Here is a 27,718-nt window from a genome sequence, read left to right as displayed (position 1 = left end):
TCAAAAAAGTATAATAAATCAGGAAATTAAAAAAAATTGAATATCTATCCATGAAATGAAAGTCACTTTCTGTGTTTAAACCAAACAATTCTGAGCTCTAAACCACACAGCGTGGGTGAGTGGGTTGCCTTGTAAAGGAACCCAGAGTGGTCAAGATGAGTTTTTATCTATTTGCTCTCCTGGAGTCAAATTCTTTAAATTGTTCTGTAAATCAAAAGGGACTCTTTCTCCACTTGTGTGTGCAAAAGGGTTGCTGAAGAAAAGGCTTATGTCTAGGGGGGCCTCGGTTTCAGAGTCCCATGAGTCTGACTCTGTGCTGCTGGAGTCCTCGGCCGTCGTGGGTGGGTAGCTGAGCTGCTCTAACTGGTCGATGATGTCAGAGAACTGGAAGGCCGAGCTGGACTCGGAGCGGACTGAGTAGGCTGGGAAGTTGACCATGGAGCTGGCCTCAGATTGATTGGCTGAGCTGCATGTGTGCACAGACAGCCCACCACGTAGTGGCATGTTATTGAGGGAGCTGTTTTCAGACTGGCTGTTCCTCAGTGAGCTGGTCTCAGAAGGACCCAGCAGGCGCTGCATCCGGCTGGCCTGCGCCTTCACCTCAAATAGCTCCGAGGTGTCTGAGGGGTGTGCGTTCCCATTGAAGTCACTTTCCTCCTCAAATGCAAAATCGTCTTCTGTGTTCATATCTACTGCCTCCGTGGAGTACCTGTCTGCGCTGGACTGAGCAGACTCTGGAAGCTCACACAAAGGAGGGGCCACCAGAGGCTGGGCAGAGGCCTGAGGTTCCTGTGGGACTACAGAGCCATAAGGAAAAGAAAATGCCTCAGAGCCTCCAGCAAAGAAGGAGATGTCTGCTGGGTCATCGTCTATGAACTCCTCAGATACCTGCAGCTGGGCATTTGTCAATGTGAAAGCAGGGGCCCCCCCATGACACTGCCGGTCACACCGGTGCTCCCCACTGGAAGGAAATGAGCCTGTGGTAAAGTCATCCCCACCATTGTCATTTTTACAAGCAGCGCTGAGCTCCCTCCCGGCCCTCCCTGTGTCTAGGTCGAAGGCACTGAAACTCTGCCCCCCAGCACAGACAGAACCACAGCTGCTCACAACATGACAAAACCCGACACCTGGACCAGGCTGGAGTGCGGGGGGCCCGAGGGGCTGGGCCGATGGTGTGTTGGGGCCTCCAGCCACTGCTCCACTGCTCCTCTCTGCAGCTGGACTCTTGATGTAGGAAACCTGGGGATCTGTGAGGGAGCTGCTGCTGTCCTTAAACTCTGGCAGGCCAGAGGGGGCCAGAGTGGAGGGAGAGAGCGAGTAAAAGGCATTCGCTGAAGATGGGGAGGCAGGAGTCCTCAATCCCTCGGGGAATGAGATGCTCTGGGAACCAAAGTTAAGAAAAGAAAAAAAGGATATAAAATTACAAATTACCACTAGAAGTTGCAAAGCCACCTGGCCTAACTTAGGGCATCCACACATTTCTATCACACCTTTCATGAAAATGGGCAATTCACTAGACTTTCCCTTGTAGAACTGAAGATCTGTAAAAGTAGCATTGCAAATCAACCCAGGATCGTCTGTTTACAAACCCTTACAATTCCATTTTTTTCTCTTATGACATGAAATATACACAATAAAGAAAAGTTTTTTAAATTAAATTACAATTTTTAATTTTTTTAGAGACAGGGTCTTGCTCTGTTGCCCAGGGTGGAGTACAGTGGTGCCATCATAGCTCAAACTCCTGGCCTCAAGTGATCCACCCATCTTCGCCTTCCAACATGCTGGGATTACAGGTACATGCCACCATGCCTGGCCAAGAAAACCTCCATCTTGCAGAACCTAATGACATGTGGTCCACGTCTTCCTGGAATCCCCTGTTACCAGGAGATTCATAGTTTTGTTGAGGGGTAAAATACAGCTGGAGAGGGAGTGAACCATTCCACTCAGCCAATAGAACCCTAAACCACAGTACTGACAGGTGAGTAACAAGTCCAAGTTCTACAGTAATGCGCACTCATCTGTCAGAGATGTATCATCGCGAGGGAGTTAGGACACACACCAATCCACTCATACATGTAAGGGAAGGTTGAGGGTCACTGCCTAGGATGCCCTTTGCCAATGGGAGTGGCACAAGAGACCTGGGGCCTTCCAAAAGCACAGGAGTGGCCACAAGTCTGAGGGAGAAGCAGCTCCCAAGCAGGATAAGGAAATACTGAGGGGCCAGGACCAGATGTCCGGTGGCTATGCTGCATCACCCGCTACTCCATAGGTGCCCTAACACATCCTCCCCTCATGGTTCCACACACAAGGACACGGCTGAGCCCCCTCTACTCGTTAAGTGTCACTCCTCGCACGCTATCACGGGATGCAGTCACGCTTTGGGGACATCCCTTACTATATATACACACACCACATCGTTAAGAGTGTGGTTCAGACCAAAATATAACCAAACACAACTGAATAACCTTTTGTGCAATATGTACACAGGCAATATACACATGCACGTGTTACCATATGTAAAAGGTGCAAATGTAACTGCACAAGGCTTAGTTACTAGGCTTTCAGAAACAAAATAGTAGGCCACAGTCCATAAGATTAACCTATTTTCAAATGCTGATCTTATCATGTCTCAATTATTCAACCATATTCAATATTCTCATGTGGCTTTTAAAATGGAATGGAAGAAAATTGAAAGCGTAAAGGTTTTATTTATTTATTTATTTATTTATTTATTTATTTATTTTTGAGATGAAGTTTCACTCTTGTCACTCAGGCTGGAGTGCAATGTGCCATCTCGGCTCACTGCAACCTCCACCTCCCAGGTTCAAGCAATTCTCCAGTCTCAGCCTCCCGAGTAGCTGGGATTATAGGCGCTTACCACCATGCCTCACTAATTTTTGTATTTTATTAAACCTGGGGTTTCACCATGTTGGCCAAGCTGGTCTTGAACTCTTGACCTCAGGAGATCTGCCCGCCTTGACCTCCCAAAGTGCTGGTATTACAGCTGTTGAGTCACTGCGCCCGTCCTTAAAGGTAACTTTTAGATGATTCTTATGTTGACATTAAATTCTTCTGAAGGCCGGGCGTGGTGGCTCACGCCTGTAATCCCAGCACTTTGGGAGGCCGAGTCGGGCGGATCATGAGTTCAGGAGATCAAGACCATCCTGGCTAACACGGTGAAACCCTGTCTCTCCAAAAAATACAAAAAATCAGCCAGGCATTGTGGCATGCACCTGTAGTCCCACCCACTTGGGAGGCTGAGGCAGGAGAATCACTTGAACCCGGGAGGCAGATGTTGCAATGAACCAAGATCGCACCACTGCACTCCAGCCTGGGCGACAAAGTGAGACTCTGTCTCAAAAAAAAAGAAAAAAAAATTCTAACTTTGTGGTTGGGTATGCTGGCTCATGCCTGTTATCCCAACATTTTGGGAGGCTGAGGCAGAAGGATCACTTGAGCCCAGGAGTTTGAGACCAGCCTGGGCAACATGGTGAGACTCTGTCTCTACAAAAAAAATACAAAATTAGCTGGGTGTGGTGGCATGCGCCTGTAGTCTCAGCTACTTGGGAGGCTGAGGTGGAAGGATCACCGGAGCCTGGGAGGTTGAGGCTGCAACGAGCTGTGATCATGCAGCCGAGATGATAGAGTGAGACCCTGTCTCCAAAAAAAAAGAAAAAAAAATCAAACTGTGTAAAGGAACAATTAAAAATACATTTCCCTTTAATTTCAATTGAATTAACAAGAAATTTCTAAAGAGGAAACATATCTAAAAGAGTTGGCTGGGCGCGGTGGCTCACGCCTGTAATCCCAGCACTTTGGGAGGCTGAGCGGGTGGATCACGAGGTCAGGAGATCGAGACCATCCTGGCTAACACGGTGAAACCCCGTCTCCACTAAAAAATACAAAAAAAAATTAGCCAGGCATGGTGGCGGGCACCTGTAGTCCCAGCTACTCGGGAGGCTGAGGCAGGTGAATGGTGTGAACGCGGGAGGTGGAGCTTGCAGTGAGCTGAGATCGTGCCACTAAACTCCAGCCTGGGCGACAGAGCAAGACTCCGTCTCAAAAAAAAAAAAAAATATATATATATATATATATGTGTGTGTGTGTGTATATATATATGTATATACATATATACGTGTGTATATATATATATGTATATATATATATATATATATATGTATATATCAGCCAGGCATGGTGGTATGTGCCTGTAATCACAGCTACTTGGGAGGCTGAGGAACGAGAATCACTTGAACCCAGGAAGCAGAGGTTGCAGTGAGCCTAGATCATGCCACTGCACTCCAGCCTGGGCAAGAGAGTAAGACTCTGTCTGGGAAAACAAAACAAAACATGCAAGATTCAATGTAAAAATATGCTTGCATATGGAAGTTAACATGCCAGCATAAAAATGGGAAGGGACTGTAGTGAAGTAGACCTGAAACATGAGAAGGTCGCTGATGTCCCATCACAGTGGCACAGAACAGCTGTTGTCACATTCTGGGACATTCTTGTCAAATGTTTTTGTATGAAGTGTCTGTGTGAGTTGGTGTATCTTTGTTTTGATATAGTTGCAATCATGCCAAAGACATAGAGATATAAATTTGTTTCCTGCTTTTCATTTGTAACATAACAGCAAGAATTTCTCCATGTTACCACATACTCTTTTTAAGCCATGCTTTTAGCAGTTAACAAAAAATCCTACTCAGTGAATACAGCTAAAAACGTAGTTAGTAAGTCATCTGGCACAGATGAGAGCTGTCAGGATTTTGTGGTGTATTACACACAACACTATGATGCACATCTCAACATACAGGCTTTCTCTCTCTCTTTTTTTTGAGACAGGATCTTGCTCTGTCATCCAGGCTGGAGTATAGTGCCACTATCTTGGCTCACTGTAGCCCCAACTTCCTGGGCTCAAGACATTCTTCCACCTCAGCTCCCTGAGTAGCTGAGACTACCCGTGCACCACCATCATGCTCGGCTAATTTTTGTATTTTTTGTAATGACAAGATTTCGCCATGTTGCCCAGGCTGGTCTCGAATTCCTGGACTGAAGCAAGGCCTGCCCTGGCCTCCCAAGGAGCTGGGATTACAGGCATGGGCCACTGCCCTGCTGGCTTTCTATTCAGGACCCCTTTCTGAAAACAGAGTCCCAGAATTACAATTGCTGCGTTAAATAATATGATTAATTTTAAGACTCTTGTTACAATACTGACAGACTATTTTCCAAAAGAGTACAGGGAACTCCTACTGCCTCCATGTTGAACTGGAAGAGACTAACCTGTTTTGGTAGGTCTGCAGTCAGAGCTCGAACGGACATGTGGGTCTTGCTGTGCCTTCTGCAAAACAGAGGACGAGCTGTGAGAAACCAAGCCCTCCCCTTCTCAGCGCCTGTTTTTAAAGCAGCAAGCATGTACCGTATCCATGAAGAAAACCTCACAAGAAAATGTAGCTAAGAGGTATCTAACTTGAAAGGGGCAGGAGAATGGAAAACAAGAATTCAAATAAAAAACAGAGGTCCCAAGAGAGGTAAGATTACACACCCACACTAAAGGAAAAAATTCCACATGCGGAGAAACAACAAGAATTTTCAGATTAAATGTTTACTATAGGCCAGGCGCAGTGGCTCACACCTGTAATCCCAGCACTCTGGGAGGCCGAGGCGGGTGGATCACGAGGTCAGATCAAGACCATCCTGGCTAACACTATGAAACCCCGTCTCTATTAAAAATACAAAAAATTAGCTGGGTGTGGTGGTGGGCGCCTGTAGTCCCAGCTACTTGGGAGGCTGAGGCAAGAGAATGGCGTGAACCCAGGAGGAGGCGCTTGCAGTGAACCGAGATCACACTACTGCACTCCAGCCTGGGCGACAGAGCAAGACTCCATCACAAAAAAAAAAAAAAAAAAAAAAAATTTACTATACTATGTAAAAATACATATAAGCTAAGCTATACAGAAGAGAAACTAAAAATATCTCTATGTATATACAATGTCTATATAAAAATATTACAGGCCGGGTGCAGTGGCTCACACCTGTAATCCCAGCACTTTGGGAGGCCAAGGCGGGTGGATCATGAGGTCAGGAGGTCGAGACCACCCTGGCTAACACAGTGAAACCCCATCTCTACTAAAAATACAAAAGATTTGCCAGGCATGGTGGGAGGCGCCTGCAGTCCCAGCTACTCGGGAGGCTGAGGCAGAAGAATGGTGTGAACCCGGGAGGCGGAGCTTGCAGTGAGCCGAGATCGCACCACTGCACTCCAGCTTGGGCGACAGAGCGAGACTCCATATCAAAAAAAAAAAAAAAAAATTACAAATCCACTTTCTTTAAAACATTGAAACTGAACTCCTGTAAAAATACACATTCATGTATTTGAAGTCACTTTTAGTCAAGTAAAGATTAATATTTAAAATAGGCTGGGCATGGTGGCTCACACCTATAATTGCAGCACTTTGGGAGGCTGAGGTTGGAGGATTACTTGAGCCCACATGTTTGAGACCAGCCTGGGCAACATAGCAAGACCCTGTCTCTACAGAAAAAAAAAAAAAAAAAAAAAAAAACTAGCCAGGGGATAGTGGTGTGCGCCTATATTCCCAGCTACTCGGGAGGCTGAGGTGGGAGGACTGCTTGAGCCCAGGAGTCTGAAGCTGCAGTGAGCCGTGATCATGCCACTGTACTCCAGCTTAGGTGACAGAGCAAGACTCAGTCTCTCTTTTCGCTCTCTCTCCATATATATATTTAAATTTTAATTTTAAAAGCACACACTTTACATCATAAAGGCCAGAGCTTACCTTTCATATGGAATTCTCTTCATTCCACTGTCTTTGAAATAATCTACTAGTTGTTTCTGAGTTCTTCCACTGTGAATAAAGATTCAGATTTTTAATAAAGAACAGTAAGTCAGCATTAATTTTTCAGAGTAAAAGACAAAAAAGATTTACCCATCCTCTCTCATAAACATACACACATATATTTTATTTTTTTGAGACTGAGTCTCGCTCTATTGCCCAGGGTGGAGTGCAGTGGCACGATCTCTGCCTCATGGGTTTAAGCGATCCTCATGCCTCAGCCTCCCGAGTTGCTGGGATTACAGGTGCCCGCTAACACGCCCAGCTAATTTTTGTATTTTTAGTAGAGATGGGGGTTCACCATGTTGGCCAGGCTGATATCGAATTCCTGACCTCAAAGGATCCACCCGCCTTGGCCTTCCAAAGTGCTGGGATTACAGGTGTGAGCCACCGGGCTCAGCCCACATACATATTTTAAAGTTATACTTTGTAGTAAGCGTAACTGAATTTGTAAGCAAAGTTTTTATTAAGCCTATTTTTTCCATTATTTTATTTCATATGCTTCCTCTAGTTATTCTTTCACAATACCTCCACTTTGTGTGTAATTCTCTGAAATATTTTATAACACTTCTTTCTTGACTAGGAATTACCTATTTTCTCAGCTTTACAAACCAGTGAGGGGCCCATGCAAGCCATGGCATGGCCCCTACCTGTATCTGAAGGAGGAGCCCCGGCTGAAGAAGACGGCTTTTGCTTTTGGCTTAGGTTGGTCCAAAAGTCTAAAAAAGGTGTGATACTCCACACAAATCTTCCAGAAGTTCTTACATTCATCTCTACTACCCAACAAAAATTCTAATGTGTCCTGGTAAGGTCCCTAGAAACAAAACACAAAGGTTAATTAATTCAAGAATGAAGTATTGGACAAGAGAAAGTACATTTAGGAAGCAGATCACACGATAGGGAATTCCAAAATTAAAAATTAGTAAGGTTTTTTTTTGAGACAGGATCTTGCTCTGTGCCCAGGCTGGAGTGCAATGGCGTGATCTTGGCTCACTGCAACTTCAACCTCCCAGGCTCAAACAATCCTCCCACCTCAGCCGCTCCCCTCCTACCGCTCAGTAGGGACTACAGGCTCACAACACCAAGCCCAGCTGATTTTTGTATTTTTTGTAGAAAAAGGGTTTTGCCATGTTGGCCAGGCTGGTCTTGAACTCCTGAGCCCAAGTGATCTGCCCACCTCAGCCTCCCAAAGTACTGGGATTACAGGTGTGCACCACTGCACCCAGCCCAGGAAGGGTTTTTCTAAAAGTTGTATACAAAGTCTTCTGGTTCCATCTGCTTAATTAAGAAAAGATAAACAGTATATACATTCATAGTAGAACTAGCAGAAAAATGAAGTCACCCACAATCACACAACTATCAACATTCTGAATTCTATCTTCGTAAACACTTTTTCCACCTAGCCTTGGCATTTTTCATGCCAGCTGACATATTTACATGTTATTACTGAATTGTTTCTACATGGTATATATTTTTAAAATCTAGGATATTTTAGATGTCCAGGACATGCAGTTTTCAGGCCTGCATGAATATTGCCCTGAAGGAACTGCATTCACTCTCAATTATTCCTTAGGATAAATTCCTAGAAATGGAAATCTGAGCTCAAAGACTGCACATTTTTGAACCTGCTGATGTATGTTACCCAATTACCTTCCACAAAGACTGTAATACTTTGAATCTAACATTTAGTCTTTAAAACGTGCTTAGGTAAGTAAAATGTAACTTAGCTAAGTGCAGATGCAAACAGTTCTGGGCTTTGACTTATCGCCCTATTCAAGTTAATAGCTGCTTTGGTGAACTTTCCCTATCATCTCAAATAACTGCAGGAAACATTTTTTTTTTTTTACTTACAGAGTAAAACAGCTTTTACTTGTGTTTCGTATGTGTGTTTGGCATTCCTTCTACTTCCCTTTCATCCACAGAAGAGATATTTGTACAACAATTAAAGCCACTTTCAAGCCTTCTACCAAAAGCAAACACACTTACACATAGCACGTGAACCCAGTGTGTACCAAAAGCCCTACTACTCAAGTGCCTTTTAAAGGCGTAGGCAAAGCTTTTCTTCTGACTGGCCCAAAGGCTCTAAATCTCCCATAACCCAAAATGTGTCTGGGCTGACACAGGCATGGCCATCTCTTAAGCTTCAAACCCCATGGTAGCTTGGCAAATCTACTTTTTATTTTCTAACTCCTTTTGTACAACGGAAATGCAGCAACTGGAACATCTTTGAATAACTGGAAGTACTGGATTTTACCAAATACACTGCACAGGCATTTATTTTTTCCATTTTTATTCATTTCAGTAAATTCATATGTAATTATTACTTTATTAATGAGCAGTCAATAAAGAAGGGAATATTTACTCCCTGATAATCAAGGCTTCTTCAATTAGAGCTATTCAAAGATCAATTTCTGAATGAAGGACACAAGAGAACACTGGGGATACTCCTCAGTTCATTCTGAAGCTCTCAACTGCTGTAGGGCTTCAGATCATTTTGAACACTTTGTTCTTCAGCTTCCTTACCTAGAGAACAAAGAGGCTGCAATAACCATGGTTCTTAGCAGCCCCTAGGAGCTTGTCAGATGTGCACCTTCTTGGGTTCATCCTAGACCCACTGAATCTGAAACCCTGGGGTTTTGAGCCAGCAACACGTGAGTGACAAAGTTCCTGGGGGAGGTAAGTGTGAGACCAGCTAGGCAGACTGCCCTCAGCCCCTCCAGACCTAAGTCCCGAATCCTGTCCTTGAGTTCTTGTGTGCATTATGCTGAAATGATTTACAAAGTAGTTATGTTTTAGCAGAATAAATTATGAGTTAAAAAATGGTCAAAATAGGCTGGGCATGGTGGCTCACGCCTGTAATCCCAGCACTTTGGGAGGCCAAGGCGGGTGGATCACCTGAGGTCAGGAGTTCGAGACCAGCCTGAACAACATGGAGAAATCCTGTCTCTACAAAAATACAAAATTAGCCAGGTGTGGTGGCGCATGCCTGTAATCCCAGCTACTTGGGAGGCTGAGGCAGGAGAATTGCTTGAACCCGGGAGGCGGAGGGTTGCGGTGAGCCGAGATCATGCCATTGCACTCCAGCCTGGGCAACAAGAGCAAAACTCCGTCTCAAAAAAAAAAATAAAAAAAATAAATAAATAAATAAATAAAAAGCTAAAAATAATACTTACATGAACCTCTGGATGAAGTTTGATAAGAAATCTTTTCCTCTTGAAGCTTAGTTTACGGACCTTGGACCAGTTGAAAGTGTTGATTTTGGTGGTGCCCTGAAATTCAAGAGACAGACAGATTACATTTGTATCTAACACATAACCCCTTTCTCATGAAATAGGGAATGCTTAAATTACATCCCTGCCAACACAGCAATCTACTTGGCATTTTACCATTATATCTGAAATAGCTGACTTAAAATGTCAATAAACATATTAATCTATCTGTTCTAGAAAGATAATTTAATTTTTTTTTGAGATGGAGTCTTGCTCTGTTGCCCAGGCTAGAGTGCAGTGGTACAATCTCCGCTCACTGCAGCCTCAAACTCCTGGGCTCAAGCAATCATCCTGCCTCAGCCTCTGGAGCAGCTGGGACTACAGACACCAGACACCAATCTTGCCTAATTTTCTATTTTTAATTTTTTTTGTAGAGATGAGGTCTTGCTCTGTTGCCCAGGCTGGTCTCAAACTCGAGGCACATCTGGAACACAAGGACACTGAAAGGTTCAAAGAGATGGAAAAAGACGTACTTAACAACTGACCAAAAGAAAGGTGCTGGAGCAATATTATCATCAGACACAGTGCATGAGAAAGAGGGCTTACATCATCTAAAAGCAATTCACCAGGAAGATACACTTGGACTTGTATCTCTCCCCATATTGTTTCAAATATTTATAGGAAATAGGCAATTAGAAGAAGAAATGGAAAGATTTGCACTTTCTTTCTTTTTTTTTTTTTTTGAGACAGAGTCTCACTCTATCACCCAGGCTGGAGTGCAGTGGTACGATCTCCATTCGCTGTAACCTCCACCTCCTGGGTTCAAGCAGTTCTCCTGCCTCAGCCTCCTGAGTAGCCAGGACTATAGGTGTGTGCCACCACACCTGGCTAATTTTTGTATTTTTAGTAGAGATGGGGTTTCACCATGTTGGCCAGGCTGCTCTTGAACTCCTGACCTCAGGTGATTAGTCCACCTTGCCTCCCAAAGTGCTGGGATTACAGGCATGACCCACTGTGCCTGGCTAATTTTAATTTCTTTGATAAGGTTTTATTACAAAATTTTAAAATCAATGTTAATATACATTTTTTGAAGTTCACTCCTGCAAGGAGGGTGGTCTGGAAGGGGCAGTGATAGTGGCCAGGCAGGGCGGGGAGTAGAGTCAGGTTTCTCACTGAAGCTAGAACACAGCGCTAGAGTGTAATAGGAGCGAATGATGGGAATTCCTGGTTTCAGCAGATACAGACACAGATATAGAGGTAAGTATAGATATGTGAGGTGAGTGGGTATATGTACATGTGTGTAGCATTGTCTGTTGAGAGGGCCAGAAGTGGTGATACCCCACAAAGCAATGGGCACACTGAGTGCATGGATCTTGGTCTCTAAATACCAGTCTTCACTAAAACGGCTGGGCTCTGTGGGGAAATGGCTGACTCCACGGTGAAGCAGGCAAAGTACAAAACAAGCCTGGCATGTCTTATTCTGTAAGAAAGCAAAGAAGTGCTCATAAAATGAAAGGACATGTGAGAAGGACACAAGAGGCAGCTTGAAGAGCCTCCCTTGGGCCAAATGTGGGAAAGTTAAAGATAAAAATAAATAATGAAACCAACAGATTATCAAGTATCAGATTTGAATCTATGAATCCACAGTGACATAAACTAAATAAATGGAGAGAAAACTCTTCCTTCCAGTAGTAGGAAGAATGGGATTTAAAGAGTCATCATTGGGCAACCATCATAGTGATCTAACTAGAAGATGAGTGTGATGAGGTACAAGATATTTACTTAGTCTCAAAGTATCTCTCCACAAAATACTTAGTAACAAAGAACAAAAAGTAACCTTTCTTTCCTTAAGAGATAAGGAGTCTCAAACTCCTGGGCTCAAGCAATCATCCTGTCTCAGCCTCTGGAGCAGCTGGGAATACAGGCACCTGATACCAATCCTGGCTAATTTTCTATTTTAAATTTTTTCTTGTTTAACGAGTTAAAGGCAGATGGGCATCTCAGGTAAAGGCCAGCAGGACCTTTTGTAGAGATGGGGTCTTGCTATGTTGCCCAGGCTGGTCTCAAACACCTGGCCTCAAGTGATCCTCCTGCTTCAGCCTCTGTTGGGACTATAGGCATGAGCCACTACCTAGTCAAAAATAACTTTGTATACAGAAAAGCTGGCAAACATCATCTTGACCAAGTGATCAATGTTACCACCACCACCAGTGGGACAGATGGACCCTATGTGCCACATGAATCAGGACACATCATCACTCTGGGAGTTTCTCACCTAGGCAGTGAGCCCAGGGTCTGATCCTGGGGAAGCACTGCACAATCCCATATCATAAACATTCTACAAAATGACTGCCCTGTAATCTTCCAAAATGTCAAGGTCATGAAAACCAAGGAAAGAAGGAAGAATGTTCCAGATTGCAGAGACCAGAGAGACATAATGCCTGGGTACAGCATTTGCTCCTAGATTGGACCTTCTGTAGTAAACAACACAGGGACAACCAGTTAAAGGCAGACGGGCATCTCAGGTAAAGGCCAGCAGGACCTTTCTGTGCTGTTTGTGTAGCTTTTCTATAAGCTTGAAATGGTTTCAAAATAAAATTTTAAAAACATCTGAGACACTGCTTGGGCATTTCAGCGACTATACGTTTTATGTTACCAACATTTACTCTTACCTGCAAACTCAGTGTAAGAGGCAGCAAGGTGAGGGACACAGTCCCCTCAGAGACAGCTCCAAAGGAAAAAACAAACCCCTTTAGCCACAAGGAGTAAAACAGTGATACATGCTACCACATGAGTGAACCTGGAAACAAGGAAACACTACACACAACAGACCACATGTTTGTATGATCCCACTTATGTGAAATATCTAAAATAGGTAAATCCATAGAGAGGGAATATCCTGATGGGTGCCTGTTCTGGATGCCAGTGGTTGCTGGGGGCTGGCGGAGTAACTGCTAAAGAGTATGAGGGTCTCTTTTTGGGATGATGAAAACGTTCTGAAATTAGATAGTAGTGATGGTCATACAACTGTGTAAGTATCCTAAAACAACTGAATTGTATACTTCAACATGGTGAATTTTATGGCATATACATTTTATCTCAATTAAAAAAAAAAATCCTGAGTTAGATGTTCTCAAAGCCAAGACACAAACGTTAGGGTCTAAATGAGGACTTAAGCTTCCTAGTTCCCAAAATATTGCCCAACACTAAGTCACTCTAATTTCTACTGAAAGTAAAATATTGAAGGCCAGGTGCTGTGGCTCACGCCTGTGATCCCAGCACTTTGGGAGGCTGAGGTGAGCAGATCACCTGAGGTCAGGAATTTAAAAAAAAAAAAAAAATTAGCTGGACATGGTGGCCAGTGCCTGTAATCCTAGCTACTCAGCAGGCTGAGGCAGGAAAATCGTTTGAACCCAGGAGGCGGAGGTTGCAGTGAGCAGAGACTGCGCCACTGTACTCCAGCCTGGGCGACAAAGGGAGACCCCGTCTCAAAAAAAAAAAAAAAAAAGTAAAATATTGGAGGATTTTCAACTACGTTCTCAAAGTTTCTGTCCTAAATTGTATTCTCAAAAACAAAGCAAAACAAAACATCAACAAAAGGAAACAAAATCCCCACAGCCCCAGCTCTAGACATTATTTATATATCCAGGACAGAGTCTTAAAAAACCGAGGGCCTAGGCTGGGCGTGGTGGCTCATGCCTGTAATCCCAGCACTTTGGGAGGCCAAGGCGGGCGGATCACGAGGTCAGGAGTTCAAGACCATCCTGGCTAACACAGTGAAACCCCGCCTCTACTAAAAATACAAAAAATTAGCCAGACGTGGTGGCAGGCGCCTCTAAGTCCCAGCTACTCGGGAGGCTGAGGCAGGAGAATCGCTTGAAGCCGGGAGGCGGAGGTTGCAGTGAGCTGAGATCGCGCCACTGTACTCCCACCTGGGCGACAGAGTGAGACTCCATCTCAAAAACAAAACAAAAAACCAAGGGCCTGCCACGGAGGTAAGAGATGAAGCCCTCCCAAGAAGAGGGCCGACAATAGCTCAGAGGCCCCCAAATAACTGCTCCAGCTGCTTGTTCAATCCCTTCTGGTCAAAATAAGAAATTTCTACAGCTGTCTCTTGGTATCTGTAGGGGATTGGTTCCAGGACCCTCTACCCCAGTACCCAAATCTATAAATCTTGAGGCTCTGATAAAAAATGGTGTAGTATTTGCATATAACCTACACACACCCTCTTGTGTACTTTAATTTTTGTAGAGATGAGGTCTTGCTTTGTTGCTAAGGCTGGTCTCCCGAGCTCTGGTGATTCTCTTGCCTTGACCTTCCAAAGTGCTGGGATTACAGGCTTGAGCTACCACGCTGGGCTTCCTGTATACTTTAATAAAATCATTTCTAGATTACTTATGTACCTAATACAATGTAAATGTCACATAAATAGTTCTACTGTACTGTGTTAAATTTGTATTTTTTAAAAAATTACACAGACACATATATGTGTGTGTGTGTGTGTGTGTTTTGAGACAGAGTTTCGCTCTTGTTGCCCAGGCTGGAGTGCAATGGTGCGATCTTGGCTCACTGTAACCTCGGCCTCCTGGATTCAAGCGATTCTCCTGCCTCAGTCTCCTGAGTAGCTGGCATTACAGGCACCTGCCACCACACCTGGCTAATTTTTGTATTTTTAGTAGAGATGGGGTTTCACCATGTTGGCCAGGCTGGTCTCGAACTTGTGACCTCAGGTGATCCACCAGCCAAAGTTCTGGGATTACAGGTGTGAGCCACCATGCCCAGCCTGTATTGTTTTTTATCATTTATTTTCCTGCGGATATGGAGGGCCAACTGTATATCCCAGGGTCTTGACCACCATCATAAAAGGAGAAATAAAACAGAAAATCCAAGGACAATCACAGCTTTCATCTACTGCACCCTGACTTGACAGACTTTAAGACAACACTTTTAAACCTGCACAGTTAGCTGTGGAATGCTAAAATCTACTGTTTTCATTTTCATATTCATCCAATAATCCAGGGCATATCTGAAAATGCCATATAGACTACACGACTGGAAACAAACTGCCAGGTCAGGGTCACCCACTCCACATCAAGTCCTCTTCCTCAGACAGAACCAGCTTCACCTCTCTTGGCTGCCTTTCTGGGATTTACTCTCATGCATCCATTCATTCACCCGTATTTCTGAAAAGCACATTTATGACAGCTAGCACATTCTCCACTTTGAAATCTTGCCTCCTCAACATCTGTCACTGCCAATACCTCACACCTACCCCTCCCCACACTCTCCTAATTGTTGGTAAATTTTAAATTCAGTATTTATATTAATGGTCATGTAAGCACTGCTCACACACTGAGCTATGGTGAATTTAACTACTTTTTTTATATTATAAAGTAAAGCTTCCTTCTTCAAAATTTCCTTGAGAATCCTAATTGCCTCTTTTCATTTGCTTCACTGGCATGTACCTATCCCTACTTAACACTCTTCCACACGGTCCAGCACAAGAAATGAGTCCCTGGTCTACCCTCTCTCCCGGGGCCCTGCCCTCTGCTCTGGTGTTGGTGGATGCTCTCTTGGCAGGCAGAACCTGCGTCTTCCTTTGCCTGTCTCGGATGTGGAGCACCCTATTTCCTTCTTTCTCACTTTTAGTTCATTCCCTCCTCTAGTTTTTCCTTACAAAGGGCGAGTAGTAGTTACATTTTTTAAAAATCTACATGTGTGAAAAGTTTTTCTCTGTACAGAAGTCATGTGGAACAGAGCACAGAATTCTAGTCTAGAGCCCCCCACACACCAAATTAAAAAAAAAAAATCGCTGAATGCTCGGGGAAACTGATTTGAGTAATAATAAAACTGCAGTCTCAAAAAAAAAAAAAGAATTAGTTTGGAAATAATTTCCTTTTAATGTTGGAGCTGCTGCCATTGCAGTGCCATTGCACTCCAGCCTGGGCAACAAGAATGAAACTCCGTCTCAAAAAAAAAGAGAGAGAGAGAGAAATTGTACCAGCTCTCTTTGTACCTCTGGTTGAATTCAGCTGTGAATCCATCTGGTCCTGGGCTACTTTTTTTTTTTTTTACTTGGTAGGATATTATTGCCTCAATTTCACAACACATTTCTGGTCTATTCAGGGATTCAATTTCCCCCTGGCTCAGAAAGCCCTGTTGCTTTCTAGCTTCCAGTACTGCTACGGAATAGTTCCAGGCCATTTTAAATCACACTTCTTTCTCTCTTCTTCCTGGGAGTTCTTGGGTCTTCTCCACTATTATCCTTTGTTGGATGGATAGACTGCAAAATTTTTCTCCCATTCTGTAGGGTTGTCTGTTCACTCTGATGATAGTTTCTTTTGCTGTGCATAAGCTTTTCAGTTTAATTAAATCTCATTTATCAATTTTTGCTTTTGTTGCAATTGCTTTTGGCATTTTCGTCATGAAATCCTTCCTGTGCCTGTGTCCTGAATGGCATTGCCTAGATTTTCTTCCAGGGTTTTTTTTGTTTTTGTTTTTGAGACAGGGTCTCACTTCATCGCCCAGATTGGAGTATAGTGGCTTGATTTTGGCTCACTGCAACCTCCGCCTCCCAGGCTCAAGCGGTTCTCCTGCCTCAGTCTCTCAAGTAGCTGGGGTTATAGGCACCCACTATCATGCCTGGCTAATTATTATATTAGTAGAGACAGGGTTTCACCATGTTGGCCCCAGGCTGGTCTTGAATTCCTGACATCAAGTGATCTGCCCCCATCGGCCTCCGAAAGTGCTGGGATTCAGACGTGAGCCACTGTGTCCAGCCCTCATCTAGGGTTTTTATAAGTTTCTTTCTGGTTCAGTCTTGGGAGGGTGTATGTGTCCAGGAATTTATCAATTTCTTTTAGATTTTCCAGTTTATGTGCATAGAGGTGTTTATAGCATTCTCTGATGATCGTTTATATTTCCGTGGGTTCAGTGGTGATATTCCCCTATCATTTCAGATTGTTCATTTGATTATTCTCTATTATCTTCTTTACTAGTCTAGCTAGCAGTCTATTTTATTAATTTTTTCAAAAAACCAGCTCCTGGATTTGATTTTTTGAAGGGTTTTTTGTGTCTCTGTCTCTTCAGTTCAGCTCTGATCTTGGCTATTTCTTGTCTTCTGCTAGCTTTGAGGTTTGTTTGCTCTTGATTTTTTAGTTCTTTTAGTTGAGATGTTAGGTTGTTAACCTGAGATCTTTCTAGCTTTTTGATGTGGGCATTTAGTACTATAAACTTCCCTCTTAACACTGCTTTAGCTGCATCCCAGATTCTGATATGTTATCTCTTTGCTGTCATTAGTTTCAAATAATTCTTGATTTCTACCTTAATTTCATTATTTACCCAAGAGTCATTCAGGAGCAGGTTGTTCAATTTCCATATAGTTGTGTGGTTTTCAGTGAATGTTTAAATCTTGAGTTCTAATTTGATTGTGCTGTGGTGTAAGAGACTGTTTGTTATGATTTCAGTTCTTATGCATTTGCTGAGGAGTGTTTTGCTTCCGATTATGTGATCAGTTTTAGACAAAGTGCCATGTGGTGATGAGAAGAATTTATATTCTGTTGTTTTTGGGGGGACAGTTCTGTAGCTATCTATAAGGTCACTTTATCCAGGGCTGAGTTCAGGTCCTGAATATTTTCAGAAAGTTAACTTTCTGTCTTGATGATCTGTCTAATATTGTCAGTGGGGTGTTAAAGTCTCCTATTATTATTGTGTGGGAGTCTAAGTTGTTTTTTAGATCTTTAAGAACTTGCTTTATGAATCTGGGGGCTCCTGTATTGGGTGCATATATATTTAGGATAATTAGCTCTTCTTGTTGAACCCTTTACCATTATATAATGCCCTTCGTCTTTTTTAATCTTTGTTGCTTTAAAGTCTGTTTTGTCAGAAACTAGGATTGCAAGCCTTGTTTTTTTCTGTTTTCCATTTGCTTGGTAAATTTTATTCCATCCCTTTATTTTGAGCCTATGTGTGTCTCTGCACGTGAGACAGGTCTCTTGAAGACAGCATACCCATAGGTCTTGGCTCTTTATCCAGCTTGCCATTCTGTGTCTTTTAATTGGGGCATTTAGCCCATTTACATTTAAGGTTAATATTGTTATATGTGAATTTCATCCTGTCATCATGGTGCTAGCTGGTTATTTTGCAGACTTGTTTTTGTGGTTGCTTTATAGTGTCACTGGTCTATGTATTTCAGTGTGTTTTTGCAGTGGCTGGTAACAGTTTTTCCTTTCTGTATTTAGTGCTTCCTTCAGGAGCTCTTGCAAAGCAGGCCTGGTGGTGATGAATTCCCTAAGCACTTGCTTGTCTGAAAAGAATCTTATTTCTGTTTTGCTTATGAAGTTTAGTTTGGCCAGATATGAAATTCTGGGTTGGAATTTTTTCCTAAGAATGTTGAATATTGGCCCCCAGTCTCTTCTGGCTTGTAGGGTTTCTGCTGAGAGGTCCCCTGTTAGTCTGAAGGGATTCCCTTTGTAGATGACCTGGCCTTTCTCTCTGGCTGGCTTTAATATTTTTTCTTTTATTTCAACCTTGGAGAGTCTGATGATCATATGTCTTGGGGCAGATCTTCTTGTGGAGTATCTTACTGGGGTTCTCTGCATTTCCTGAATTTGAATATTAGCCTGTCTCGTTAGGTTGGGGAAATTCTCCTGGATGATATCCCGAAGTATGTTTTCCAACTTGATTCCATTCTCCCTGTCTCTTTTGGGTAACCCAATCAGTTGTAGGTTTGGTCTCCTCACATAATCCCGTATTTCTTGGAGGTTTTGTCATTCCTTTTCATTCTTTTCTCTCTATTCTTGTCTGCCTATTTCAGAAAGATAGTCTTCAATGCTCTGAGATTCTTTCCTCTGCTTGGCCTATTCTGCTATTGATACTTGTGATTGCAATGTGAGGTTCTCGTGTTGTGTTTTTCAGCTACATCAGGTCGGTTATGTTTCTCTCAAAACTGGCTATAAGCTCCTGTGTTGTTTTATCATGGTCCTTAGCTTCTTTGCATTGGGTTACAACATGCTCCTTTAGCTCAGCAAAGTTCATTATTACCCACCTTCCAAAGCCTGCTTCTGTCAATAACGCTATCTCAGCCTCAGCCCCAGCCCATTTCTATGCCCTTGCCAGAGAGGTGTTGTGGTCATTTGGAGAAGAGGTACTCTGACTTTTTGAGTGTTCAGCATTTTTGTGTTGATTTTCTCATCTCTGTGGGTTTATCAAACTTTGATCTTTGAGGTTGCTGACCTTTGAATGGGGCTTTTATGGGTTTTTTGGTTCATGTTGTTGTTGTTTTCTGTTTTTTTTTTGATACAGGGTCTCACTTTGTCACCCAGGGTGGAGTGCAGTGGCACGATCTTGGCTCACTGCAACCTCTGCCTCACAGATTCAAGCAGTTCTCCCTCCTCAGCCTACCGCTGTGCCTGGCAAATTTTTTTTTTTTTTTTTTTTTTTTTTTGTATTTTTAGTAGAAATGGGGTTTCACCACTTGGCCAGGCTGGTCTTGAACTCTCAGGTGATCTGCTTGTTTCAGCCTCCCACAGTGCTGGGATTACAGGTGTTTGTTTTTTGAGACAGTCTCGCTCTGTTGCCCAGGGTGGAGTGCAGTGGTGTGATCTCAGCTCACTGCAACCTCTGCCTCCCCGTGTTCAAGTGATTCTCCTGTCTCAGCCTCCTAAATAGCTGGGACTACAGGTGCCCACCACTACACCCAGCTAATTTTCGTATTTTTAGTAGAGATGGTGTTTCAACATGTTGTCCAGGCTGGTCTTGAACTCCTGACCTCAAGTGATCCGCCCACCTCAGCCTCCCAAAGTGCTGGGATTACAGGTGTGAGCCACTATGCCTGGCCTGTTGTTTTTAGGGCTGCTGCAGTTTGCTGGGAGTCGCTCCGGACCCTAGTTGCCTCAGTTTTTCCTGTACCTGGAGGTATCACCAGCAAAGCCTGTGAAACAGAAAAGATAGCAGGCAGCTTCCTCCTCTAAAAGCTTTATCCCAGGAGGGTACTGACTTGTTGCTGGCCCAAATGCACCTGTAGGGGGTGGCTCACCCAGTCAGGAGGAACAGGGTCAGGGACCCACTTAAAGCAGCAGCCTGGCTGCTTTTTGCAGAGTAGGTATGCTGCATGTGGGGGAACTCTTCCTTATCCAGACTCCAAAGCCAGCAGGCTAAAATGGCTGAGTCAACCAAACTAGAGATGGTGGCCACCCCGCCCCCGTAGGAACTTGGATCCATCTCAGGCAGATTTCCAGCCTGCTGCTGTTGGCTGGCTAGAATTCCAAGCCAGTGGGTCTTAACTTGTGAGGTGCTGTGGAAGTGGGCCTCACAGAATGATACTGCTTGGCTCCCTGGATTCAGCCTCCTTCTTAGGGATTTGTACAAACAGATTTCCCGCCTTGCTGGGGGTCCTGAGGCTGAAGTATGTGAAACTCCTAGGTCTCTGTGTGTGCCTCAGTGGCTGCTCTGAGACTGAACACAACTCTGTGTATTGGACCCAAGGTCCTAGTGGCATGGGCTCACGAGGGGATCTCCTGATCTGTGGGTTACAGACATCTGTGGGAGAGGTGTGGTTTCCTGGGTGAGGTTGCACAGTCACTGACCATTTCCCTTGGCTGGGGATGGGGGTTCCTTTGGCTCCATGCTGCTCTTGGGTGGGCCATCAACCCCCACCCTCGCTTTTCTTCATCCTCTGTGGGTTGAGTTGTTCGCCTAGTTAGTTTCAGTGCAAGAACCTGAATATTTCAGTTGAAGGTGAATCCACTCACCCCTTTTCTTTCCTCTTTGTGAGTGGCGTGGACCTCAGTTGCTTCTAATCAGCCATCTTGGATCCTCCTATATTATAATTTTAAATACCTGCGCTTAGAACTGAGGCTGCCATACCTCTGTGGACGACGGAGATGAAATTGTGGAGCCCAAGGTCTGCTGGGGTTGGGTTCCTATTGTTGCATGTGGGGCCAGGCAGTAAACCTGCTAAAAAGTAGCGGAGCATCTGCCAGCACAACTCTGCAGGACAAAGAGGCTGATGACCCCTGCCTGGCGTGCAGACCAGGTAGGCGACAGGGGGTGGGGATGGACTGGGGCAGCCTGTATTTTAATTTGCAAATATTTTTATGTCCTCCATTTGTTTCTATCATGGTATCCTGCTCGTTTCAGAGATGCAGTGTTTTATTCCTGTGAAGGTTTTGTGAAAATGTAATACAGCGATACATTCACAAGGCTCAAATTCTGAAGGTTCAAAAATGAGTCCACAGTGCAAGTCTCCCTCTCAGCACTGTTCCAAAGCCTGCCAGCTTGGCCACTCTTCCCTGGGGCCATTAATGTCACCAGTTCATTTTATAGTGTGGAATATAGTGCACATATAATTTTCTCTCTTTTCCCCACAAGCAGTAGCTACTATACAGAGTTTTCAATCTTTTCTCCATGTAATGATGCATCTTGAAGCATGTCTCATTATTGGGACATAAAGAGCTGCTTCCTTGTTTGTACAGTTGCCCAATATTCTGTTCACATGGATGCACCACCATTTATTTAGCTGGCTTTTATTTATGTACTTATTTAGAGACAGGGTCTCACTCCAGGTGCCCAGGCTGCAGTGCAGTGGCACGATCTTGGCTCACTGTAGCCTCGACCTCCTGGGCTCAGGTGATTCTCCCACCTCAGCCTCCTGAGTAGCTGGGACTACAGGTACATGCCACTACACCCAATGAATTTTTGGTATTTTTAGTAGAGATGAGGTTTCTCCATGTTGCTCCAGCTGGTCTCAACTCCTGGACTCAAGCAATCTGCCCACCTTAGCCTCCCAAAGTGCTGAGATTACAGGTGTGAACCACTGTGCCAGGCTATTTAACTGGCTTTCTAACGGTTAATTCCCAGAATTTTACTATCACAAACAAGGCTGATAAAAATAAAAAATTTACAAGATAAAATTTTACATTTCTGATAAAGAAGTATTCCTATTTCTCATAAGCATGAACTGTGAGCCCTTTCTGGGGCTCCTGGGAACATGTTGGCTTGCACTGTGACTTTGCCGCTGCAGGCTGTGAGATTCCAGCCTTCCCTACTCTGCAAAGTCAGGTCCCACTCCCTGTTTCATTTCCCAGCTTCCAAACATTGCTGCTATCCTCATCTTTCGTGGGCTGTTTTCCCATTCTTTGTTCTTACGGATTTAAATGTTTAAAAAATTCCTTCAACTGTCATTGTGTTCAGGGTTTTGAGGGAATAAAAATAAATACATATATTCAGTCTGCTATCTTCAATCTGAAGTTTCTAATCCCTTGCTTTTACAACTTCTTTAGGTTGTATTTGTTTTTTTCTGGAAATGTGGCAATGGCTCAGTTTGGATATGAGGTTTTCATCTCTGTGCAATGGGGGAACACTCATCAGCAGGTGTAGGCAGGGGATGCTCAGACCCTCCACCTGAAGGCATGGATTGCTAAGGTTGGTCTCTATCATGGATTTTTATTGCTCTCTAATCACATTTAGTATGAAATGTAACATAATATTCTAAATTCAAAATTAATTTTTTTTCTGACAGGAAATTGAAACTTGATGGCTAGGTTAAGAAAAATAAGGAAAAGAAAACAATAATAAACATGGCCTGATGAGGGAGGCCTGAATCAGACCAAGCTCTTTTTGATACTCACAGGTTAAAAGAAGCCCACAAAGAAACAGCAGGTCACGCAGGCAACGGGCTCCCAGACTGCAATAGTGACAATTCCCACAATATTCAGCAACGAGGAGACCTTTTCAGGATTACCATAGTCTATCAGAAGTGCAAAATTTTACAAGGGCCAGTGACTGGAGTGCTCCGAAAAGGAGGGGCCCAGACAAGTTGGACATATTTAGCCTGGGTGCGACGGGACTTGGGGAGCCCCAGCAAGAGCTTTCTTCAGATATGCAAAGGGCCTGAATAAGGAGAAAAGCTCCTTCTAGTCGGCACTAGCAGTCACACTTAAGCTTCTTGGACATCACAAACCCCAGCATACACACACATAACCACAAATGGAAGTGAGCAGGCCATGCCCACCATTTATGTAATTATTTACCTATGCATCACAACTAATACAAACACCTCAGAAGACAACACTGACTCTAATCACAAGCAATCCCTCTGATATTTTCTATTCTATTCTAGTTTGTTTACTGAAATGATTACTGTAACCCACTCTGAAGCGCTCACAGTCCAGCCCAGATCACACCCACAGCACAGAGACTGCTCCACTGGAAAAAAAAAAGGGTTGTGGTTTAGGATTCTAAGGGGGTAGGCCGAATCCCAGGAGGGAATGCGAAGTCCCAGAGGCAGTGGGCAGCCCTGGTGGGGCAGGAGGCAGTGGGGAATCCAAGGAGGCGGGAGGCAGTCCCAGGAAGCAGTGGGCTCCATGACATGGAGGATAGTCACATGTGTGTCAGAGAAGGACAAAAGAATAATTTCCCCACTGAGTAAGAGGTTGGATTGGATGATATGCAAAGCCCCTCTTCCAAATCGAGGCCCTTACTCATCAGGACAAATATTTACCAACATCTATAAGAACAAACCCCACCAGGCTGCAGAAAACCTCCCCTGCCCTGTTCTCACCCCTCCCTTCCCCACTGGCCTACCTGGAACACGAGTACACCCATGTGGGAAACCGCCAGTTGAATCTTGGTTCCTTCCCTGTCAGAAGCCATGTGAAATCTGATGCCGTACATTTCCAACTTTCGAGCAATTTCGAGCACCTGGAAATCCGACTCAGCAGGTGTCTGGCCCCTGTAATAAAAAACAGTAGAATCATACACTACAAACACTTGATTTCTGAAAGAGCCAAAATGCATTATAGAAGTGATCAGGAAAACCAACAATGAAGGCTTTGTGTGTTTAGAGGGCAGATGGTTCACTGTCTGTGTTTACCCACTAGAAAAACAGCATACCACACGTGCAGGCCAAAGACATCCTCAGTTTTCTTCTATTCTGTAACTACTTTGTAACGGGTAGAACACTTTCTTTGCATACACTAGCTACTCAGCCTTACATCTGCTCAATAGAGACAAGGTTATACACAAATACTACTGGCAGAGACAAATTTTAAATCAGAAGAAACACCACAGAGGGCCGGGCACAGTGGCTGACGCCTGTAATCCCAGCACCTTGGGAGGTGGATCACCTGAGGTCAAGAGTTTGAGACCAGCCTGGACAACATGGCGAAACCCTGTCTCTGCTAAAAATACAAAAATTAGCCAGGCGTGGTGGCGGAGGTTGCAGTGAGCTGAGATCATGCCACTGCACTTCAGCCTGGGTGACAGAGCGAGACTCCATCTCTAACAATAATAATACTAATAATAAAATGAAAAAGAAAGAAAATGAGTGTGATGGGATAGTAGTGTTATCTATGGTATTTCTCTTCTTTTCTTTCTTTTTTTTTTTTGATGGAGTCTCACTCTGCTGCTCAGGCTGGAGTGAAATGGTGCAATCTTGGCTCACTGCAACCTCTGCCTCCCAGGTTCAAGCGGATTCTCCTGCCTCAGCCTCCTGAGTAGCTGGGACGACAGGTGCACGCTACCACGCCCAGCTTTTTGTATTTTTAGTAGAGACGGGGTTTGCCATGTTGGCTGGGCTGGTCTCAAACTCCTGACCTCAGGTGATCCGCCCACCTCGGCTTCTCAAAGTGCTGGGATTACAGGCGGGAGCCACTGCGCCCGGCCATCTCCTTTTCATCTTAAAAAATATTTTTTACTATCTGAAACACTTGTGTCTTATAAACCCGTTTTCTCACTCACTCACTCACTCACTTGCTCATTCGTTTAGAGACACGGTCTCACTCTGTCGCCCAGGCTGGAGTGTAGTAGCATAATCTTGGCTCACTGCAAGCTCTGCCTCCCAGGCTCAAGCGATCCTTTCGCCTCAGTCTCCTGAGTAGCTGAGACCACAGGCATGCACCACCACACTTGGCTAATTTTTTGTAGAGACAGGGTTTTGTCATGTTGCCCAGGGTGTCTTGAACTCCTGGACTCAAACGTGTCGGCCTCTCAAAGTGTTGGAATTACAGGCATGAGCCACTGTGCCCGACTTTTCTCTGCAGTTTCAAAGATCCAAAAGCAATGTGATAAAGTCAAGAAAAGCACTTCTTTAATATCCTATTCAGTGATTATAAAGGTGTTTTCAGTGGATCACTGAAGAACCATTAGAATCATAAGACAATGTAAGAAATGTATAATAATTGAAATAAAGGTACAATATTGTCTTTAAAAAAAAACCTGAAGAATTATCAAAAGAAATAAGATGTGCAACGAAGCTGTGGTGACTGTGACAGACACAGTCTCAAATTAACACAGCGAAGGCCTACAATGTAGAGCAGAGCTTCCTGCTTCCGGGCTTATTCGGCAAGAGTTCAACTGTATTCCTGTATGAAGCAGACCACATGACTCACCCTTCTCTTACCGGCTTTCTAGGGTTTTTAGCAGATACATGTGCACATGTAAGCACACACGCATGCAGAGACACAGGCACAAGAACATGTGCAAGTGCACATAACCACAGTATACAATGTACACAGGAACACACATCAACACACATGAACATATGAGCCACACACAGAAACACACACAATGCATGCATAGGAACACATATAACATACATGCACATACGACCACACAGCCACACATGTATACACAGAACACACCCAGACACACACACACACACACACACACACACACAGAACTACCCTGAGGGTCCAGTTCTTTGTTCTTCCACGGGCAGGCTTCTCGACATAAGTGCCCAAAGATGTTGTCACTGCCTCCTCACTGCACTTTCAGTGTACTTGAATCTAGAATTCACCCTCACCACTCACTGAAGCTGCTGAAGGCGATGCATTGCCACACTGCCAAGCTCAGAAACCTGCTCCTGTGCCTACCTCCCCAGGCCTGTAGTCTCCACACAAGAGGCTGTGGCCACTATCCTAAAACATGCTCTCTTGGCACCTGTGCCCTTCCATGCTTCTGGCTGCTAAAGGCTCTTGTGGGTGCCTCCTCCTGCACTCAGCCTCTCAAATGTCAGTTCTTCAGGGGTTCGTCCTGGGCTCTTCTCCCTTCCTGACCTGTATCTGACCTCTGCCTAGCTGATTTCACCCACTGCACAGGTTAGCCCAGCCTACGTGCTGACAACACTCTCCCCAGCATCCCAAACCCACCCATCCACTAGGGACTGTCCTTCAGGTTGGACAGTTCGCAGCACAATGCCCAATTCTCCCTTCCTCATGTCCAGCCCCTGCTGTGTGTCTCAGCAGGGAGAGACTATCCCCAACCCTAGGAATGCAGACTGAACCAGTGACCGTTTCCTGCTGGGATGGCACACAACACTAGCAGAGGGCCCTTGGCTCCATGGGTCAAGGTCTGGATGTGACACTCAGAACAGCTGTACCTTCCTCACTACCAGCCAGAATAATGGCAACACTTGAAAGAGGCAAAGCCAAGGGTACCCGGGAGAATACAGCAGGAGCTCTACCTGTACTGCCCTGCATGGAGGCCTCCTCAAGGTCAGATCAGGCAAATGGATGAGAAGCACCGACTTACACACACAAGATGCCCCACACCGTCATGTCTGAGATGGAGCTCTGCACGCATGGTCTCACCGTATGTACAATGGGGTAAAACAGTGCATGCCATGATGTGGGTTTGAGGATTACACAAAAGTGCTCGTAATAGCTGTCCGTAATTTCCACTACGGCCTCTCCAGTATCAGTTGGCACTTCTACCTCCAGCCCTAGAACCCAAACTGCCCATGCCACGCTGGAACCTCCCTCTCCTCTCTGCTTCCTTCTCCCTCCCTTCCCAGGCTGGTGCTTTGCCTGGAATGCTTCCTCCCTGGCTTTGTCTGCCTAGGTCCTCCCACAAGCCTCCTTGAGCCTGCCCTCGGCCTTCTTTCAGCTCACAGCGTATGAGCTATGCTCCTGCTACACTGCACACATTCTCATCTGTAGAAACGCATCTGTATATCTCATGACTGCCATGCTGTTGGGCACACAAAAGGCACTCCCTTGCAAACACAAGAGATCCCCCACACTGGGAGTGGTGAGGTGCACGAAATGCACACAGTCTTACCGGGTAAGGTAAGATCTGTATGGGTAGGCACCTCAGTCTGTGCCGTTCAAACCAGCTCCCCAGTGCTGACAGCAGTGGTGGATGCATAGCTGGCACTCATACTTTGAAGGTGTGAAAGGGCAGCTGCCAGCAGGTCCCGGTAGAGCCTTAACGACACACATGAACATACATGATCTGACAAACAAACCTGCATCTCAACAGGATGTGTCACAAAGGCAAGGCTAAGTCCTCCTGACTCACTTTCACCAGCTGAGTGCTCCCCTTTGGTGACTAAAGCTCCCAGCCACCTAGGCCAGAGCCCAGAGCCCTTTCCCATACCGTTCTTTAATCCTTTTCCCCTTAGCTAGCACTCCTTCTCTAGGTCTCTATCACTTCCATCCAGAAAAACCCACCAGTGTCAAGTCTTAGACAAATCAAAACAAGATGAGACGAAGGCCATGGGTGCCAGGCGATTCCCAATGCCCTGACACAGGCAGACACTGTTAGCCTCACACAGTCCCCTCCTCCTCTACCACAGCACAGTGTCTTCCCCGTAGAGGACTCTTTCTGCCACACTGCAGAGACACTGCAGCAGCTGACACCCCCACAATGGCCACCCCATCC

The 27,718-nt window shown here is 44.7% G+C and overlaps 1 protein-coding gene across 5 annotated transcripts in view; it reads right to left on the bottom strand.

Moving 5' to 3' along the window:
• Positions 1-27,718, bottom strand: part of FARP2 (FERM, ARH/RhoGEF and pleckstrin domain protein 2) — a 139,931-nt gene that overhangs the window by 52,901 nt on the left and 59,312 nt on the right. For all 5 annotated transcript variants that reach the window (XR_008677573.2, XM_004033463.4, XM_063695435.1 and 2 more), the window contains exons 8-13: positions 23,642-23,789; positions 10,022-10,117; positions 7,499-7,662; positions 6,792-6,860; positions 5,281-5,338; positions 1,128-1,380 (exon numbers count right to left, since the gene is read on the bottom strand). Coding sequence is in view for 4 of the 5 variants with exons in the window: in XM_004033463.4 (XP_004033511.2) it covers positions 1,128-1,380; positions 5,281-5,338; positions 6,792-6,860; positions 7,499-7,662; positions 10,022-10,117; positions 23,642-23,789 (788 nt within the window). In the remaining variant the exon portion in view is untranslated. The remainder of the gene's footprint in view (positions 1-1,127; positions 1,381-5,280; positions 5,339-6,791; positions 6,861-7,498; positions 7,663-10,021; positions 10,118-23,641; positions 23,790-27,718) is intronic.

This window comes from Gorilla gorilla, chromosome 11 (assembly GCF_029281585.2).
Source record: "Gorilla gorilla gorilla isolate KB3781 chromosome 11, NHGRI_mGorGor1-v2.1_pri, whole genome shotgun sequence".
NCBI classification, from domain to species: Eukaryota; Metazoa; Chordata; class Mammalia; order Primates; family Hominidae; genus Gorilla; species Gorilla gorilla.
Note: the sequence above shows the minus strand (reverse complement) of the source record. Positions and strands in the feature narration are given on the sequence as shown.